This window comes from Bidens hawaiensis, unplaced genomic scaffold (assembly GCF_021521415.1).
Source record: "Bidens hawaiensis isolate Kalapana, Puna unplaced genomic scaffold, B.hawaiensis_p1.1 tig00035906_1, whole genome shotgun sequence".
Lineage (NCBI taxonomy): Eukaryota > Viridiplantae > Streptophyta > Magnoliopsida > Asterales > Asteraceae > Bidens > Bidens hawaiensis.
Window position 1 is genome coordinate 146,039 of NW_027496247.1, and position 19,703 is coordinate 165,741.

General features: G+C 35.9%; 3 protein-coding genes across 3 annotated transcripts; 2 read left to right on the forward strand and 1 right to left on the reverse strand.

Annotated features, from left to right (window-relative positions):
* Positions 1 to 761: 761 nt before the first annotated feature.
* Positions 762 to 3,480, forward strand: LOC143587853 (uncharacterized protein ycf23-like). Its single transcript, XM_077069021.1, has 9 exons — positions 762 to 953; positions 1,048 to 1,113; positions 2,036 to 2,110; positions 2,196 to 2,258; positions 2,347 to 2,406; positions 2,521 to 2,610; positions 2,703 to 2,810; positions 3,032 to 3,154; positions 3,240 to 3,480. Exons 1-9 carry the CDS (start codon positions 774 to 776, stop codon positions 3,369 to 3,371), a joined length of 897 nt encoding a protein of 298 aa, XP_076925136.1. The 5' UTR covers positions 762 to 773; the 3' UTR covers positions 3,372 to 3,480.
* A 3,062-nt stretch (positions 3,481 to 6,542) lies between these two features.
* Positions 6,543 to 6,917, forward strand: LOC143587859 (basic leucine zipper 23-like). Its single transcript, XM_077069026.1, has one exon. The coding sequence runs from the start codon at positions 6,543 to 6,545 to the stop codon at positions 6,915 to 6,917; it is 375 nt and encodes a 124-aa protein (XP_076925141.1).
* Positions 6,918 to 7,918: 1,001 nt separating this feature from the next.
* Positions 7,919 to 11,701, reverse strand: LOC143587854 (protein IQ-DOMAIN 11-like). Its single transcript, XM_077069022.1, has 5 exons — positions 11,386 to 11,701; positions 10,717 to 10,911; positions 9,309 to 9,515; positions 9,102 to 9,233; positions 7,919 to 8,617 (listed from the first exon to the last, which is right to left on the reverse strand). The coding sequence occupies exons 1-5, from the start codon at positions 11,455 to 11,457 to the stop codon at positions 8,033 to 8,035; spliced, it is 1,191 nt and encodes a 396-aa protein (XP_076925137.1). The 5' UTR covers positions 11,458 to 11,701; the 3' UTR covers positions 7,919 to 8,032.
* Positions 11,702 to 19,703: the final 8,002 nt, after the last annotated feature.

Below are 19,703 nucleotides of genomic sequence, written 5' to 3' on the forward strand. Positions count from 1 at the left end.
TTATCACTCTATATTTAATTCAACCCACTCTTTAATTTTCATATTCAAAGTTTATCTTCTCCATATATCAACCTTCTCGACGTTTCAAGTTTATCTTCTCCTCAGTTGTCACTAACATCTTTTAAATCAGTTCAAACTCACCTAATTATTACACATATGTTTATGACTCAAGAGGTATTTTTCTTCATTATTACTTTTTACTATACCTTTTACTTTTTACTCTAAGAATTGAAGTGTTTTGCAACTTCTAAATATGTTTTTATAATGTTTAACCTACGCATTAAGTATTAATGTTTAGTTTTACAAATATGTTTTATCTTTATGATTTATTTTCAAGTAAAATATGTCATGTATAATTAGTTTTTAGTAATTTTTAAATTACGCACCTCACATACGTGAAGCTCTCGCTTCGCGCCTAGCGCTTCGGAATTTTGAACCAAAACGCCTCTCCTCGCCTAACGCTTTTTTAAACCAAGAAACACATGTTGATTCTCTAAACCAGCTTTCTCGTGTTTAACAACTTTGCCCGATTCAGCCTTTCAACACAGTTTGACTTTGTGTCGGCTCAAAAGAAGCCTATTGAGCCATATATGATAACGTGTCTAAATGTGATTGGCTTTTCAGATGCTACTATTTTGAAAATTTTTGTATCAAACTTTAAAAAAAATCCAATAATTAATGGTTATGTACTTATATTTATCTAGTCTTTTACAATCATTGGGTTTTAGATAAAGCACTCAACTTCCACTATCCTTTACCTCTCAATTCCAACAATGAGTTCTTCAATCTGCACACCCAACTCTCTTCTTTCTTACACCCAGTTGAAACCCAAATCCAATTCCATTAATTCTCATAATCCAAAACGTTCTTATTCTTGTTTCATTCCCAAAGCTTCTATTTCCCCACCTAAAGAAACAGTCTTGAAATCATTCAATGAAAGAAGAGCACTCAAGGTCTTACTTAATAATAACTTCCAATTTTATTAATTTTAAACAATTTGGTTGATGGGTTTTTGAAATTTGAGCATAAAATTGTTGGTTTTTTTAGATAATTTCAGGGTTGCAGAATTTTGACAAAAATAATGTTGCTGATGTTGTTACTGCTGCTGATAAGGTTGTAACCTTTTGGCCTATTTTACCTTTTTTTTTAATTTTAATATGTTTAGATTTGTTATCATTGTTATTAATATTATAAAGTTGAGGACTTTTTTGAGTTATTGGTAACAATTTGTGATGAGCAAAACAAATTCATTCTTAAGAGTGAGTAGTGGCCGTCCCGGAGCGTGTGCGAGCCAGACCGTCGGCCGAGAGTGTAAACCTTATAAAATATGATTGGATCTTGATCATCTTATAATTATTGGGCATGTTTTTTAATTTATAATTCATTTAATCAAGTTTAAGTTATTGAGCCCAAACTAAAATTAGATAGTTAAAAAAATTAGATAAAAAATAAAATAAATAGCGGCCGATTGTTATAACGCTACTCGTCGTTTTAAAAAAGTGGCTTAAATATTTTGTTGCTCATTAGGGCCTACTGGCCTTTTTATTTCGGCTTGGACGAGGTATTAAATCCTCGGAGACGGCCCTAAGAGTGACCTATAAAGTGGTATTTAGATGTGTGACTAGCATGGTTTAGTTGGGTTCGGTTATGAGCTAAAACCGAACATATAACCGATATTTTGGTTTTTGGATTTTTATAACCGAATGAGTTTCGGTTATAAACATTTTGGTTACTTAGGTTATGGAAAAGATAGTCCGGTTGATTCAGTTAACCAGTTAATAAAATCCAAATATATCTTGGGTCAAATAAATTATTAGTAACTCTTTTAATTTGTAAAAGAGAATAAACGACAACTAATCTTGGGTCAAATATATAAAGGTTGATTTTAATGCCGGTTGCGTTATTTATACACATATATTCATAACCAGACCATAAAAATCGGTTATACAAAAATTATCGAATGATTGGTTTTTCAACTGGTTCAGCTACGGGCTATTGATTACTTTAATCACAAGTATACTTTTTTTGCCAACAGGGTGGAGCAACTCATGTGGACATAGCTTGTGATCCGGAGTTGGTCAAACTAGTCACCAGCCTGACCCGTCTCCCGGTAAAATTTATTCAAAATCGACTTCTATAAGGAACACTTTATATAATGGTTTCTAAATCATGTTTCTTTTTGTTTAATTGTACAGGTTTGTGTGTCATCGGTTGATCCATCTGCGTTTCTTGCTGCTGTTGAAGCTGGAGCTTCAATGGTCTTAATTCTCCTAAACTTTCACTATGTTTTCTGGAGTTCATAACTCTTATCCAATCAATTTAATTATAAATAAATGTTATATGCAGGTGGAGATCGGAAACTATGATTCATTTTATGACGAGGGCATTGTTTTTACACCCGAGCAGGTTTGTAGATATTGCATTTGGTTATCTTATTATTAATAATAATAATAATCAAATTTTGGTGTTTGATTATTTGTTACTACTATTAGATTTTAATCTTTTCATGCGTTTATTTAGATATTGGACTTAACAACGAAGACCCGAAGCATTCTTCCATCGATTACATTATCCGTGACTGTACCTCACACACTAAGCCTCCCCGATCAAGTAATAACCCCCCTCTCACTTGATAAGAATCAAGATCCGTATTTACGAACAATTAAGATTGCGTTAACAATGGTTATTAATAATTTTTACAGACCAAATTGGCTGAGCTTTTGGAACAAGAAGGTGCTGACATCATTCAGACCGAGGGAGGAAAATGCTCTAACCCGTCAAAGCCCGGTGTTCTTGGTTTAATTGAAAAGGTAAACAAGATTTGACCGAGTTTGACTCATTTGGTTATGAATGGGTTGATTCGGTTATGTTTTATCTCTAACAGATCCTAGATAAAAAGAAAACGGGGCTAATAAGTCAAAAGTCACCCGAAGTGTGACTTTAATGCATAAAACATCTTAAATAATTTCGTCTAGAAAAAATTGATTACTATGGTTTCTGATTTGTTACTTCTGATTATGACAAAACTTAGGCGAGTCCAACGTTGGCAGCAGCATATTCTATTTCACGGGCTGTTAAGATTCCCGTGATGTGTGCATCTGGATTAAGTGCAGTTACCGCACCAATGGCCATCACAGCAGGGGCTGCAGGAGTTGTAAGTGCATTTTTTAATGGCATTTGTGTAAATTTCGGCCTCCACAGTTTTTGACTTCTAATCTTTTTTTCTTTTTTTGAAATAGGGTGTCGGGTCAGCGATTAACAAGCTGAATGACGTGGTTGCAATGATTGCAGAAGTCAGATCGATTGTTGATTCGCTAGGGCTGGAGGTGACCATGGGAAGTGAGTTAGAAAGCAGAGGTTTGAGAGTGTAGAGTGTTGGTTAGTTTGGTTTGAAATAAATAGGATCTGTTTGTTTGACTTTTGACTTTCAAGAGTCAACTATGTAAAAGAACATGAAGCATTTGATTAGAACAACCTGATGATGAGAAAGTTATCTAGTAATCATTTTTTTTGTAGTTCTAGAAAAAGGTTAAAATTATTTGTCCTTAAATTTTTCTAAAAATAATTTTAAATTATTTGTATAAAACTAATTATTTATTTGATTTATATATAAAAGTATCAATTTTCCTAGAGGTTAAATGTCTTATACTTCTACTGCATTCTCAAAAAACAAATTTATGTTTATAGAATTATAGTCATAACATACACCACCTACAAAAAGAAAACTAAAATGAAACCATAAGTCACACGAATGAAAATTAAGATAGGTGACCCAAATCTATCAACTTAAATAACTCAATGCCAAGATTTGTGTACTTCAAATATTGAACATAATAAAAATTACATATCATAGTAATATGTTGACACCACATCTTCAAAATTAACATCCTCAATCAATATAACAATTCACCATCTATATTTATATATTAACATTTTTGTCTCTGTTTGTGCATTGTGGGTTGTATTATGCGCTTGAAGTGTTTATACATTGGTTATGTCATTTTGCTTAGCTAGTTTAGTCCTAAAATGATATTTAATTATTTAATATAGGACTGATAAATCTATAAAGTTGAAATTTTACTATCAATTAATATAGATAGTTCAAGTTATTTATAAAATTTTAGCCATTTAATCAACACATGAGCTGATGCACGCTGCATCCCTAATTTACCTAATGCTATCATGATATGTATGAATCGTCTCACATTTAATTACCACATTACTTGCTAGATCAAATACGTACAAAAAATTAGTCAAATATGATTCATGTGGATCCCCTTTAAAAAATCATGTACCTTATAATGTAAATTGTTTTGATAACACAATAAGAAACTCTATTAGTGACCTATCCCAATTTATCGTAACAAAATTATCGGGATCAATAATTGTTTTTACCTTGACCAGTTCTTTCATAAAACACACGAGAGAAACTTTGCGCAAAGTTCTATTACTACTAATGGATGGCTTTGCAATTTCAAAAAACCCACAGTCATCCCAGTTAATTTAACATGGTGTTAATTGGTTTGGTTGGAGTATTTATTCAACCGAAATCACAATTATTCGGTTTAAACCAAACTTTAATATTAAAAACAGAAACTCTAATTCAATACAGTTTGAAACCGAACCGAAAACCAAATTCGAATCATTCTAAACACTTTAAAACCTAAGATAACATTATTCGCTCCTCTACACAACCAAACACTGATCAAATGAAGCCTTCACACAAACACCACTTCTTCTCTTCCCTTAAACAAGTCGAAAAACGTCTCAAACTCGACGACAAAAACAACCCACCACAAGTACAACAACCTCAAACCTTAACACAACAACAAACCGAATCCTCGTACACCTCTCCACTCTACTTCCTTAACCAAAACACAACAACAACCTCGTCAACCTTAAACAACAATTCCATCGAATACCCACCTCACGAATTCCTCTCAAACCCCAACACAACTTATTATCCCAAAACGACGTCGTTGGGAATATTGATACAATGATTCAGCTTTTAAAGTTGACTGAGTTTGACGAGAAGGTAACGGAGATGATGATGGATATGCCTGATGTTGTGGATGAGGAGTTTTATGAAAAGATTGTGAAAGTTAAGGGGGTTAAGTGTAAAAAGGAAGTGGAGAGATTGGATGGGTGGATTGATTATTTGGTGAGGAGTGGACGGGAGCATTTGGTATTGGCGAAAGCTGCGGTTGTTGCGGGTGGTGATGTGTTTGAGTTTCCGGTGACGGTTGATGAGTTTTTGCGGAATGATCCGCCTTCGGGTTAGATTAATGTTGAATACTTGAATGAAATTGATTGGTAGTGTTTGATTGCCAAAATGTATAGAATGCAATTGATTACTAGAAATCGGATAGACTGCAATTCTTAGTGTAACATTGTTTTTTTAAAAGTTCATAGTTTTATTTTATAAACAATGACATGATTTGTTGGTAAATACAATGTGGGCTAACTTATATGTGCGTTACTGACAGACATACTGTCCATACACCGGTGACTGGTCAGTGATATGTTATACTGGCCGTATATCTTTTCAACATATCATATGGGCCGTATTATGCGGTGTTGGAAAAATCGTCAGTCGCTAGTTGGGTGGTGAGGTGGGGACTAGGGATTAATCGGATCGGAATTTAATGTATAATTTTCAGTTTTATATATACATGCACACATTTTTATATGTAGTTTTTAGTTTTATACATACACAAACACATTTTGGCCGGAAATTGGCTGGAAACCGCTGATTCTGGCTGGAATCTCGTTGGAAACCGCCGATTAAGTATAATTAATTATGATTTTGCCTGGATTTGACCATTGACCGATCAAGTGGCTGATTAGCACATAATTAGTCAGTGAAGTGGGGACTAGTCGGGATTTTTGCAACACTGGTATATGGCACACGCACGAGGTGTTATACTAATAGAATAAGAGTTTAAGCTTAACTATGAAAGTTATACTGTTTGCATAGTCTCATAAATATGATGTCTGGAGTTTGGACGATGGTCTACAAAAGTAATACAGGCCGCCTGACCTTATATGACACGTATGATTTGACACAGATGATGGTGTGCAGATTTGAGGTGATGTGTTTATCACAACATCAGTTGATAACATACTCTGTCATCTAGACGATCGAACAACTGTTGATCCAGACCAAATACAAAGACAATGGTTTATGCATTGAATATAACTTGACATTTTAATCTTTACACAAATGAGACAAGTGTGTGAATCTATACTTTTATCATATAAAACATATATGAAATTCTTTCAGACATAAAATACCTTTTTAGCTCTTGATTCTTTTGAGCATTACAGAAATGGCAGAGCATATTCTCTCTAAATCCATTGCTTTCTGAATATTTTACGCTTCAACGAGCATCCGATCATGACAACTGATCATCCTTAGTGAAGAATATATGCTCTTCATAAAGTGATATTTATCGGTGAACATATCCGGAGAAATAAGTCCCAGTACTAGGATTTGGATTTTTGCCATTAGTAACTTAAGTTTGAGTTGCCTGCATACGAACATGGACGATGGAGAAGTAAAGCAATCAAAGCTTGAAGATTCGCTTCGAAAAGATTCATTGAAGAACAAAAACACGAGTGATCATCGTTCGGTGAAACCGAAGAGGCCATCAGGAAACCGAGTGGCGGTAAAAAAGTACCGAGAGAAGAAGAAAGCGCAACATGTTTACTTAGAGGAAGAAGTTAAGAAACTGCAGGCTGTGAATAGGGTATTGACCCGGAAACTGCAGCTTCAGGCTGCACTTGAAGCAGAGGCTGTTAGGCTTAGAAGCTTGTTGATGGGATTTAAACTTCAGATTGGTAATGAACTCGGGGTTGGTCGACTTTACAAGCAGAACTGCAATGTCTTCTCCGATGGTTGCATCCGTCGTGACTGACCTATCTCTCGTGTATACAAAAATAAACGCGGTGATATATATTTTCTTTTTCCAAAAAGTTGTAAATTCTAAAAGAAAATTAGCAAACTTAACTGGTTATGTATGTGATATTACTGTCATAGTTTGCAAGCTCTTACCATATTTTGTACTAAGCTTATGATGTAAAACTATTTTTGTTTGATTTAGTATTGTGGTGTTTGTGCTGCAAAACTATCTTTTCATGTGACTATGTGAGTAGCTAAATACGAGTGTGCCCAAATGAGGTATGTCTCGTTTACCCTTATCCGACCCGTCTCCTCTTTCCTAGGAAAGGAAGTCATACTACACCAGAAGTGCATATTTAAGTTTTTTCTCGAAGCCAGTTCGGTTTCAAAAACTGCTTCGGTTTCAGTCAAACCGGTTTGGGTGAAACATGGGTAGGTTGGACACCGGTTTGTGAATAGGAAAAATCCTAGTACCGGTTGTAGATAAAACAAAAATATTTTTTTATTAAAAAAATTAAGCGTTTTCCAACTATTAGTTTCTTCGGACGGTAAAACACAAGTTTCAAACCAGTTCATAATCGGTTTCTCAAACCAGGTAAAAAAACCATGTTCCTAACCGGACCTTTATCATGTCGGTTTCAAGACGGGCTTAGAACCGGTTTTGGTTCACAAACAAGTCTGGTTGTCCACCTCTATGCCACACTCCCTCTTTGTTTATAAACATATTTTTATAGAAAAATATAAATAAAATTCTACTAATTTGATCCTCTTGGTTGGCCCCTACCCATGACTTTAAGATTCCTTCTAATAGCTTCTCTATATTGGACCTCATGCAAATTTAAATGGCCAACACCTTAATAAATATTGGGCTTTTTTATCTACAAAAAATTAAAGCATTGGTCCAGGCAAACCAATAAAAATCAAAGAAACTTTTATTGCTAAGCATATAACTGTTAAACTTCAAGATTAATACAGTTTCATGAAAAATTATCTATAAAATTATCATGAATCCACAAAAAATTAATTATGAGAAATACCACAATTAAACAAAACAGTCACTAGATATAATAATAATAATAATAATAATAATATATACCAATATCATAATCTTTGATTCTTGAATCCATATGATCATCTCAAAAGACCAATCTGCTCCAAATTTGGCATCGAAGATTCCGAACTAAAGCTGAGATTCCTTGAAGCTTTGCTCGATTTCACATGACCCGGAAACCCGTTAAGGCTCGGTGATCTCTGAGAAGACTCAACCCGAGCATTAGCATTCCAAACCCGACTGCTTGCATCGCTATTTATAGAAGAAATAGGAGACAACAGCTTATGTTTGAATGGAGAATTACTTGCAGACCAAGTACCAACACTTAACGGTCTTAACCGTGGTGAGCTCAGTGATCGGGCCTGGGCTCGGGCCTGGGCTCGGGCCCGTGCAGATTCGGTTGCAGCCATGTAAGTGGGTAACACGGGTGAACCCAAGTGTTCTTCTCCTATGGACCGTTGTTTTCTGTGACGGGTCGGTTTTTGGAGATGATTTGGAGTGTCGGTCAGCTTCAGGTTCCTTACTTTGACTTTTTGACTTTCGAATTCTATGTTTTTTCCTAGGATTTGTGGATTTCCTTGTTTGGCTAGTTCGGTGTCGACCCAGCGTTCTAACCAGTACCGCCATTTCATGTTTACTTTGCTTTGTTCGGATTCTGTAGACATCTGAGAGAAAGAAACAAGAAATTAGTTAAGATGTTTTGTTTGAGTCTTGAAGCCAAACATATCAGTCAAAGTCAAATATGAAATAAATCTATTCCCTAAAATAACTATTTGATCAAACAGATCGATCTAAACATGACCGACTCATTTATCTAACGTGTCAAATGGCTTGTTGGGGTGTAGTAACTAATAAATGGGATAAGCGCATCAATCAGGACACAACCCTTTTAATTAAACAGGTCGACCTAAACACGACCCGTTCATTAAAAAGTTTAGATATGGCAACCAAAAACCACATTATTTTTGTTTCATCCTTCATATCATGTATGGAATTGTTACCCCTAATCATTTGTACCTGATTCTTATAAGTCTCATTTTTAAGACACGCGTCCAAACACTTTTCCAAAGTTGAAATTCAGTGTTTTGACTTTTGAACTAAAAAGTCAAACCTTTAACTATAAACATGAAGTATATACTAAACACATACTCTGTGGTTCAACGCATACTCCCTGATCCTCTCTCGCTTGATAGCCGCTACTCTCTTACTAAACAACATAGCATCCTCCTCTTCCTTTGTTAAAATGCTATCGTCCCACCTCTTCTGACTATTCATATCCATCTATACATATTCATCCACAATTACACATAATTTATTAACGGTAACAAATGTAAAAAAACACGAAGCTAAAATTACCTTTATATCCTTTCCTCTAAGTTCTTGATAGTTATCATAAAAACCGCTGTTTGCCACTTGGATTCTCTTAGCACACGCTTGCGAGTGAATATTGACGACTGATTGTAAACGTTTTAGAGTTGTGACCGCTTGGTGTCGAACTAAATGACCACGGATAAGAGCTTGTAGTTTCACTACTCCCTTTAGTGCCCGTAGAGCTTTTCTTGCCTACAACATAAAAAAAGAACCATTATATGATGCTTTGACTTTTCAGGTCAAACTCTTGACTTTAGTAATTCAATTCTTTATAAAGTTCATCTAGCTCTTTTGTCAAAATTCTTTCCAATTTATGATAATTTGCTATTGAATTTTCATAAAATTAGATGAATTCATACGAATTAAGATCTTGAAAGTCCTCGATTTTGACCTTAAAAGTCAAAGATAACATTTTGGCCGTACCAAATAAACAAACTCAGTTCCAATTAATGCCCTTAGATTGAGCTTTCTTTTACTATAACATCAGGCAAAACTCAAAACCATTATTAAATTTTTTGACTTTTCAGGTCAAACTTCAAACTTTTGAAATTCAATTACTTATGCAATTCATCTAGCACATAATTTGTTTTCGAATTTTTTAAATTATGAAGAAGTCGTATTTTAAGATTTTAAAAGTCAGTGAATTTGACCTTAAAAGTCAAAAATTACATCTCACTGTGCCAAATAAACAAATTCAGTTCAGGGTAATGACCTTAAAGCTTTTCTTGCCAAGAACATCAGGAAAAAAACTATTATTATATATCTTGACTTTTCAGGTCAAACTTCAAAGATTTAAAATTCAATTCTTTATGCACTTCATCTACCTTTTTTGCCATAATTCTATTCCCAAGTAGTATCCGATCTACTTTATGACAACTTGCTTTAAAAAACTTTATTAATTCAAAAAAAATTCATACTAATTAAACTCTTGAAAGCCACTGATTTTGACCTCAAAAGTCAAACATTACATTCTGGGCTTCTGGCTGTACAAAATCAACAAACCCAGATCCGACATATACAACCAAACAATAAATCGTAAACAATGAACAATTCAGAATCAATTATCATTTTATTTGGATCAAAAAACCAACGGCGTCCCTGAGAATTCACGTGTCCCAGCTGAGCCAGAAAAAATATGTCCTTAAGCCTTAACGAACTAAAGAATGTAAACTACTTTTTTTAAGCGACGATTAAGGTTATAGCAATAAACATAACAATTAGCAAAATCATGATATTAGCCGTTAGGGGATCGATTGAAGGCTGAAAAAAAAGAGAATTTTAAGAAAAACTTGTGCCCCAGAAAAAAAAGCGGCCTGACCGAACGCCACATCACCTGCAAAACGCATCCAAATTTTATAAAAAAAAGTAAAAAAATTGAGTTAAGAAAGCATACAAGTAATCCTCTAAACGCCGTCTGAATCTTGATTGCAACACCATTCTCATCATCCTTCAATTTAATTTCACCAATTTGTTGGCCCAAAATAACACCACCACCTTCAGGCACAGATTGTGGTCTGACGACAACTGCTGGTTGTGATGTCAATCTCTTCAATTTAGGCCTCCCAAACACCCCCTTTCTCTTCTTTTCCTAAAAGTAAAACAAACCCAATTCAATATACAACCAAACAAACATGGGTCTTGATTTTCTTGATAATAATCAAATGTTTAAATTTTTAAAAATCAAATTTTTCCTAAAAGTAAAACAAACCCAGTTTAATATATAACCAAACAAACATGGGTCTTGATTTTCTTGATAAAAATCAAATGTTTAAATTTTTAAAAATCAACATTTTCCTAAAGGTAAAACAAATCCAGTTTAATATACAACAAATCAAACATGGGTTTTTGAAAAAAAATCAAATTTTAAATTTTTAAAAATAATATTTTTCCTAAAAGTAAAACAAACCCAGTTTAATATACAACCAAACCAACATGGGTTTTGATTTTCTTTATAAAAACCAAAATTTTCCAAAGAGTAAAACCAACCCAGTTTGATATACACCCAAACCAACATGGGTTTTGATTTTCTTGATAAAAATCAAAACTTTATTAAATTTTTTACCTTTGATCTGTTTTGACAAGAATCTGAAATAAAGAGTTTCTTGATCAGACTGAGCCACCTTCTTTTGGGCATGTTTAATCATCAGTGGTTTGGGAAAGTGGTGCAGATTAATAAGATTGGATTGGGTGGGATTTGATTACAAGTTTCGAGGATTAATTTAGTTGTGAAATTGAGGAGTGAATTTGGGTTATTGGGAATTGGTGAATTCTATTAATGGAAAGGAGTTGGAGTAGAGTAGTCCGAGTGAAGTGGAAGAGATGAAGAATGTTTGCAAGAATGCCATGTTGACAGGTGGATTCGGATCTTGTCTTCGGGTTGAAAAGTTTAAATGGGTGATTGTGTATTTGTGTGTATGTAGTGGAATATGAGCTGGTTTCTTGTTTTTGTTTTTATGAAAAATAAATAAATGATCGGAAGCAAACCGAGTTGGTTATAAGAGCGTTCTTAACCTATTCTTTAAAGTTGTCAAACCCATATAATTTAGGGTAAATTTTAAGAAAACCATCAAAATCACCTCTCCAATCCATTCCCTATTATACGGATGAGTTATATGGCAACTAAGATAAATCCATAAATATAGAGACTCATTTTTTATCCATACCATATAACATGTCATATATTTCCCAATCACCATTTACTATATAACAAGACAAAAGAAAAAAATAAAAAGAATTAATTTATGGATATGAATAGGGAATAGGATGTGAAAGAATTTTGAAAAATGATAGATAAATATATGGAATGGTGTTTTTTAGCTAAATTATAGGGAAAAGTATATAGAATGGGCTGGGAATGCTCTAACAATGAAAATAAAAGCTAAGCTTTCTTTATGAGATTGTCAGTTTAAATTCAAGACATACGTGGGTTTTATCCTACATGCATGTCTCATACAACTGGTGTCAAGTGGCATCAAAGGTAATATAGTTTCTGTTGGAAATTATGGACCGGTTTGGTTAATTTAACACGGCCAACCAAGTTACGACCCGTAAGAGTTACACCTTGGGTAACGAGCATAAAATCCGCTTAATTTAGTTAACCGGTAATGGCGAATAATATGATAGAGTTTATTTATTGGATAAATAAACTAATACGGGCTTGAGGCCCGGTTATTGTTTTCATAGTATTATATTTATAATAAGAACCTAAATTGTTATCCAAGTAATAATATCAATCATACGTATATACATTTGAATATATGATTACTTGGAGAGAAATATAAGGAGATTATTATATATATTATAATATACATACAATTGATTTGTGGGGAATCAATCAATCCAACGAGAACAGTAGCCGGCCAATCTTTGTTGTCTCTGCTCACGCACAGAAGGAAATCAAATATATCCAAAGGGAGCCGACTAGCATCGTTGCCGTTACACGCCACCGTTTGCTGCTATTGCCCTTATTCTACGGCTGCTGTTTTGAACACCACCGCCGCAACCGGGTTATTTCGTATCGTCACCTAGCGTCGCTCGTTAACTCTCGGTGTCTCAACCGGTTAATCATTAACCGAGGTATTATTTATCTCATCGGTAGTTAACAATATGTTGTATATTATTACTGTGCTCGTATGGCTTTGTAACCGGATCCTGTACGGTTCCATAAAGTGATGATTACTTGGTTTTAATATTCCGCTGCGTATTCTTTTATTAATGTGATTAATAATTATGAAACTAATTTTATTAAACTGGGTTTAAAAGTTAAACCGTTGACTAATCACCACTGGAACCCAACAGTGGTATCAGAGCCTTGGTTACAACATACGAGTCGAATCCGGTCTTTTCACCGGATCTACATAATAAACTTCAAGCTAGTTGAAGTTTTTGATCTAGATATGTTTTAGAGCAATCTTGGTTTGGTCAATTTTTATTTATTTTAGTTGACCAAATTATTACTCAATTTTAAATTTGTTGAATATGTAAATCTGGCCCGACCTTGTGTGATTGGTTGTTTGATTTTGGCCATATGGATGGTTCAAAGTTGTATTTTATTTTTCCGTTTTATTTTATGGTTTTTTGCCACTTTGATGGTTCAAGATTGTAATAGATAGGGTTTGGTTTTTCATTATATGTATTTTTAATATTGTAATGAAGAAGACCCGAAGGAAAACCGACGACGAGCTCGTGAAGTTCTTGAAGTCAGTGGGAGTTAGCAAAGATGACCGGATGCACCAGGAGTCCATCCTTGTGGTTGTTTGTGTTGTGACCCCTTGACCTGATTGGTCTTGCTAATAGGCTCTAGCAAGACCAATCACCTTTTGGCCATTTAAGATTTACATATTCTTGTTTGCTATTGTGGTTGCTTGCTTGATTATAATAGGTTATAATATCACCGACCTAATATCAAATATATTAAAATAAATTTTAATTAACCAATAAAGTTTTTGCAAAATTAAACTAAATTTGATTTTCCAAGACCTTATAACTTAATAGTTCTCTATTAACTTAAAACTGGTTAGACGTATCGCGAAAACTTAGTTTTTAATAGGTTATTTAAAACTAAGCGTCCTGAGAGATGAAAGGGTTCATCATTATTGTCCCGATAATAAATACAGTAAAATTTGACTTTTACTCTATTTGGTAATTCTAAAATTAATCCCAATATAAAACCAATAGTTTGTGCCAATCCTACTACAAGTCACACTTGAGGCATACTGCAAAATTTCGAGTGTTTGGAGCTAAAGCACCGCACTTGTTTTCTAGCCTATCCCATCAAGGTGAAAGCGCTTCGTTGACACATCCGGCCCTTTCACACGTCACTGTACTAGGACAACTATTACTTTACTCTCCTGTTACGTGCTAAAGCTGTCTGGAGACTTAAAGTGGGCAAAGATGAGGCTAAACATTTCTATACAGACAATCGTTGTCTCTATAGGCCTTATAACCGAGAGTTGTGCTCTATTCACAATTGACAATCGTTGTCAGTCTGCTTAACCACTTATTAATGTTATATGCTACAACTACCTTTAATAACTGGAAGCCAGATTCTCAAGCTTCTATTTCATTAATGTAATTGGGTCATTAATAATAGGACTACAACGTCGAAAATACTAATTAAATTTACTTTTGCTTATTTAATCAGATGTCGTCAAACGATAACACACCCTACGCACTTAAGACTATTCTAGAGAAGGATAAGCTAAACGGTACCAACTTCATCGAATGGCACCGCAACTTAAGACTAGTTCTTACAATGGCAAAGCGCCTGTATGTTCTCGATGGACCTGTTCTAAACGAGTCTGAAAACAAAACAGCCGCTGCTCGAAAAGCTCTTGACAAGCATAGGGATGACTCGGCTGAGGTCTCCTGTATTATGCTAGCCACCATGACTTCTGAGCTTGCTAAAGGCTTAGAAGACTTTGGTGCCTATGAGATGCTGGAACAACTCAAGGGCATGTTCCAGAAACAAGCCCGTCAGGAACGGTTCGATACCATGAAACAACTCATAAGTTGCAAGATGGCAGAAGGGTCTCCCGTCAATGCGCATGTTCTTAAGATGAAGGGGCACATCGATCAGCTTAAGAAACTTGATTATCCCATGCTTGATGAGATGGCATCGGATTTCATCCTCAACTCTCTCCCCAGCTCTTACGACCAGTTCGTAATGAATTTCAACATGAACGGCTGGGTAAAGACAGTGCCGGAGCTGCACAACATGCTCAAAACGGCTGAGATGAACATTCCTTCTAGGACCAATCAAGTTCTGATGATCCGATCTGCTGGTGTAAAGAAGCCTAAACCCAAGAATCAGGGTTATAAGGGAAAAGGCAAGAAGAAAGTTACTGTTGCTGCCAAATCTGCCACCAACACTAACAAGAAAGTTGCAAAGGCACCACCGCCGCCTCTTGAGGAGCGCCAGTGCTACAAGTGCAACAAGATGGGGAACTGGATGCGTAACTGCCCCGAGCATCTAGCTGAGCTAGCAAAGTGGAAGGCCAATGGTGAAGGCTCTTCTCGAGGTATTTCCATATACGTTATTGAACTTTTCACTGTCTCTAGCAACACATGGGTATTTGATACCTGATGTGGTTTCCACATTGTTAATGTCTTGCAGGAGCCTGAGAAGTGGAAGAAACTAAATAAAGGCAGCATGGAACTCATCGTTGGAGATGGAAGAGAGTACCAGTTCTGGCAACTGGAGTTTTTCATTTTACTTGTCCATCTGGCCTAGTTTTTCCTTTGAATAATTGTTTGTATGCTCCTGGTTTGACCAAAAACATCATTTCATTTTCATTGTTGCTTGAACAAGGTTTTAAGTACGTTTTTAATGGCATGGCTATTTCTGCTTACTTAAATAATATCTTTTATTTTGAGGCTAAACCTCGAAATGGTATTTATGAGATTGATGTTCAACATGATAATAACGTATATCATCTTTCAAAACGTATCAAGACTAGCATCAATGATACTTTTCTATGATATTGCCGACTTAGCCACATAAGCAAGGCAAGAGTTAAAAGACTCCAATCCGAAGGGATTATTGAATCAACAGGACCGGACTCGTTTGATGATTGCGAATCTTGCTTAGCTGGCAAACTCGTCAAAGACTCCTTCACTCATAAAAGTGAACGAGCAAGTGATCTGTTAGGACTCATACATTCTGATGTATGTGGACCTTTCAGAACCATGACTAGAAACCATGAAAGATACTTCGTTTCCTTTATCGACAATTATAGTCGATACGCTTATGTGTATCTTATGAAACACAAGCACGAAACTTTTGAAAGGTTCAAAGAGTTTGAAAACGAAGTGGAAAAACAACTTGGTAAAACCATTAAAATGCTTCGATAAGATCGAGATGGAGAGTATCTCAGCTCAGAATTTATCACTCATCTAAAAGAGCATGGAATTGTTTCACAGCTCACTCCACCTAGCACACCCCAACATAATGGTGTGAGCGAGAGGAGAAATCAAACTTTGCTAAACATGGTTCGATCGATGATGTGTAGAACTAACTTGCCTCACTCCTTTTGGGGTTACGCCCTTATGACCGCCGCCCGCATTGTCAATCTAGCTCCAACTAAGAAGATAGACAAAACCCCATATGAGATATGACATAAGGGAAAGAAGCCCAAATTGTCTTACCTTAGAGTATGGGGATGTGATGCTTACATCTCAAGTGAGTCTGATGACAAACTTGATCCCCGCGGCGTAAAAGTTGTTTTTGTCGGATACTATAACCAAAGAGGTTATTACTTCTTTCATCCTGATACAAATACGATTTCTATCAAGAGGAAAGGCCACTTCCTTGAGAAGAAATTTCTCAATCGTGGAACTGGAGATAACATTGTCGATCTTGAAGAAATTCAAGAACCACAAACAACCGTTGAGGAAGTTGGAGCGTCAGATCAACAAGTTGTTGTTGCTGATACATCAGACGTGAACACGAGCGTTCGCAGAAGTAGGAGGACTCCCGTACCAAATTCTAGATACTTATTGCATCTAGATGGTCCCGAAGTCTTATTAGTAGCTGAGTCTGGCGACGAGCCTACTAACTACAAATCTGCTATCTTGGATCCGGAATTCAAGAAATGACAAGATGCCATGAACGTCGAGATGCAATCCATGCATGATAACCAAGTTTGGAACTTGGTTGAGCTACCCCCCGATAGTCGGGCAGTAGGGAGCAAATGGATTTTCAAGAGAAAAACCGACATGCATGGAAATGTGCAAACCTATAAAGCACGGCTAGTCGCGAAAGGTTTTACTCAAACTCAAGGTGTTGACTATGATGAAACCTTCTCGCCCGTTGCTATGAGTAAGTCAATAAGGATATTGCTTGCCATAGCTGCGTACTATGACTACGAGATATGGCAAATGGATGTCAAAACCGCTTTTCTTAACGGGCATCTTTCTGAAGATGTTTATATGGTTCAGCCTGAAGATTTTGTCGATCCTAAATATCCTAATAGGGTTTGCAAATTGAATAAGTCCATTTATGGACTTAAGAAAGCATCTCGAAGCTGGAATCTTCACTTTGATGAGAAAATCAAAGAGTTTGGTTTTGTCAAAAATGAAGATGAGCCTTGTGTTTATAGAAAGGCTAGTGGGAGCACTATATCATTCCTCATCTTGTATGCGGATGATATACTGATCATTGGAAACAACATTCCTATGCTTAAGGAAGTTAAGCACTGGTTGGAATCTTGTTTTGCAATGAAATATCTTGGAGAAGCCGCATATAATCTGGGAATAAAGATTTATAGAGATAGATCTAAGTGGATTCTAGGGATAAGTCAAAGTACTTACATAAACAAAGTAATGGCACGCTTCTCAATGGAAAACTCCAAGAAAGGAGCTGTTCCAATGACTAAAGAAACCGTGTTGAGCAAATCGCAATCTCCGGCAACGGACATTGAATCTAAGCATATGCAAGCAATTCCAAATGCTTCAGTGGTTGGTTCTATCATGTATGCTATGTTGTGTACTAGACCTGACGTCTCGTATGCCTTGAGCATGACCAGTCGTTTTCAACAGAGTCCTGGCATTGCCCATTGGACTGCTGTAAAGAATATTCTAAGGTACTTGAATAGGACCAAAGATATGTTCTTGGTGTTTGGGGGAGTGGAAGAGGAGCTCACTGTAAGATGTTACACTGATGCTAGCTTTCAAACTGACCGAGATGATTCTCGCTCACAGTCAGGTTTCGTTTTCACTCTCAATAGAGGAGCCATTTATTGGAAGAGCTCCAAGCAGAGTGTAGTGGCGGATTCTACCACCGAATCCGAATATATAGCTGCATCGGATGCCGCTAAAGAGGCTGCTTGGATGAAGAAGTTCATCACCGATCTCGATGTGGTTCCGAGTATTCGCAAACCAATCGAGGTGTTCTGTGATAACACAAGTGCTATTGCTCAGGCCAAAGAGCCCAGATCTCATCACAGAGCCAAGCACATTCTAAGGAAGTTCCACCTCATACGGGAGATACTGGAACGAGGGTGACATCATAATAAGCAAAGTAGACACAGATCAAAACCTAGCAGACCCGTTCACTAAGTCGATGACTCAGGACAAGCATGACCAACACAGGGATGCTATCGGTCTTAGATTAGCTAGTAATTTGTTTTGATTTAGTATTTGGATGTATGAACATTTAAACAGTTATACTTTTGAGTTCACTTTTGATTTAATGGTTAAATGCAAACGTTGAATAATACAACTGTGTTCTTTTTAATACGTTTAATCCATGAATATTGTATTCTAAATTATCCGTAGTCGGTCAGACTCGTGGGAGCGATTCTGAATTAAGACTATTCTGACTTTGGACTCAAAGGGTTGACTTCCAAACTCACAGACCTCATTATGAATGATGTTGGATGTAACTCGCATCAAATCATCTTCATGGATCTTAGTTATAAGATGCATTTGATATTGGTATGCTCATTTAGTATCCTTATACCTGAGATACATATTCGAACTTTCGTTTACTAAAGGTATTCTTTGATCAGTGTCACGCTGTCGCGTAACTGCCAGTCATAAAGGCATTGGTTGGGAGTATTCTGAAGTTCAGTGGGAGTTGTATGTAATCAAGATGGGATTCTGTACTCTTACATGATATGTAATAGTTAGACATCTTGGCGCCTTCGTTTATTCAAACTGGTAAAGTGTGAGGCCTCACCCAAACTTACTGTGTGTTTGATTGGACAACCTTGATTCGAGAACGAAAACGATAATGATTGAACGCCATATGAGATTGAATCTAATCCATGTCACATTGTTCAATTTGTGTCTTATACAGAAAGGATTGATGACAACGATTACCATAAGTTCATTATCTTGCAATAGCGTATTCCAAGATCTTTTGGTTAATGAATTTAAAATATCATAACCTGTTTGGGGCAGCTATGTGTAGCTAGAGCACTGCTGGCTGTCAGTGTTAAACCGTCCAAGTGGGAGACTGTTGGAAATTATGGACCGGTTCGGTTAATTTAACACGGCCAACCAAGTTACGACCCGTAAGAGTTAAACCTTGGGTAACGAGCATAAAATCCGCTTAATTTAGTTAACCGGTAATGGCGAATAATATGATAGAGTTTATTTATTGGATAAATAAACTAATACGGGCTTGAGGCCCGGTTATTGTTTTCATAGTATTATATTTATAATAAGAACCTAAATTGTTATCCAAGTAATAATATTAATCATACGTATATACAGTTGAATATATGATTACTTGGAGAGAAATACAAGGAGATTATTATATATATTATAATATACATACAATTGATTTGTGGGGAATCAATCAATCCAACGAGAACAGTAGCCGGCCAATCTTTGTTGTCTCTGCTCACGCACAGAAGGAAATCAAATATATCCAAA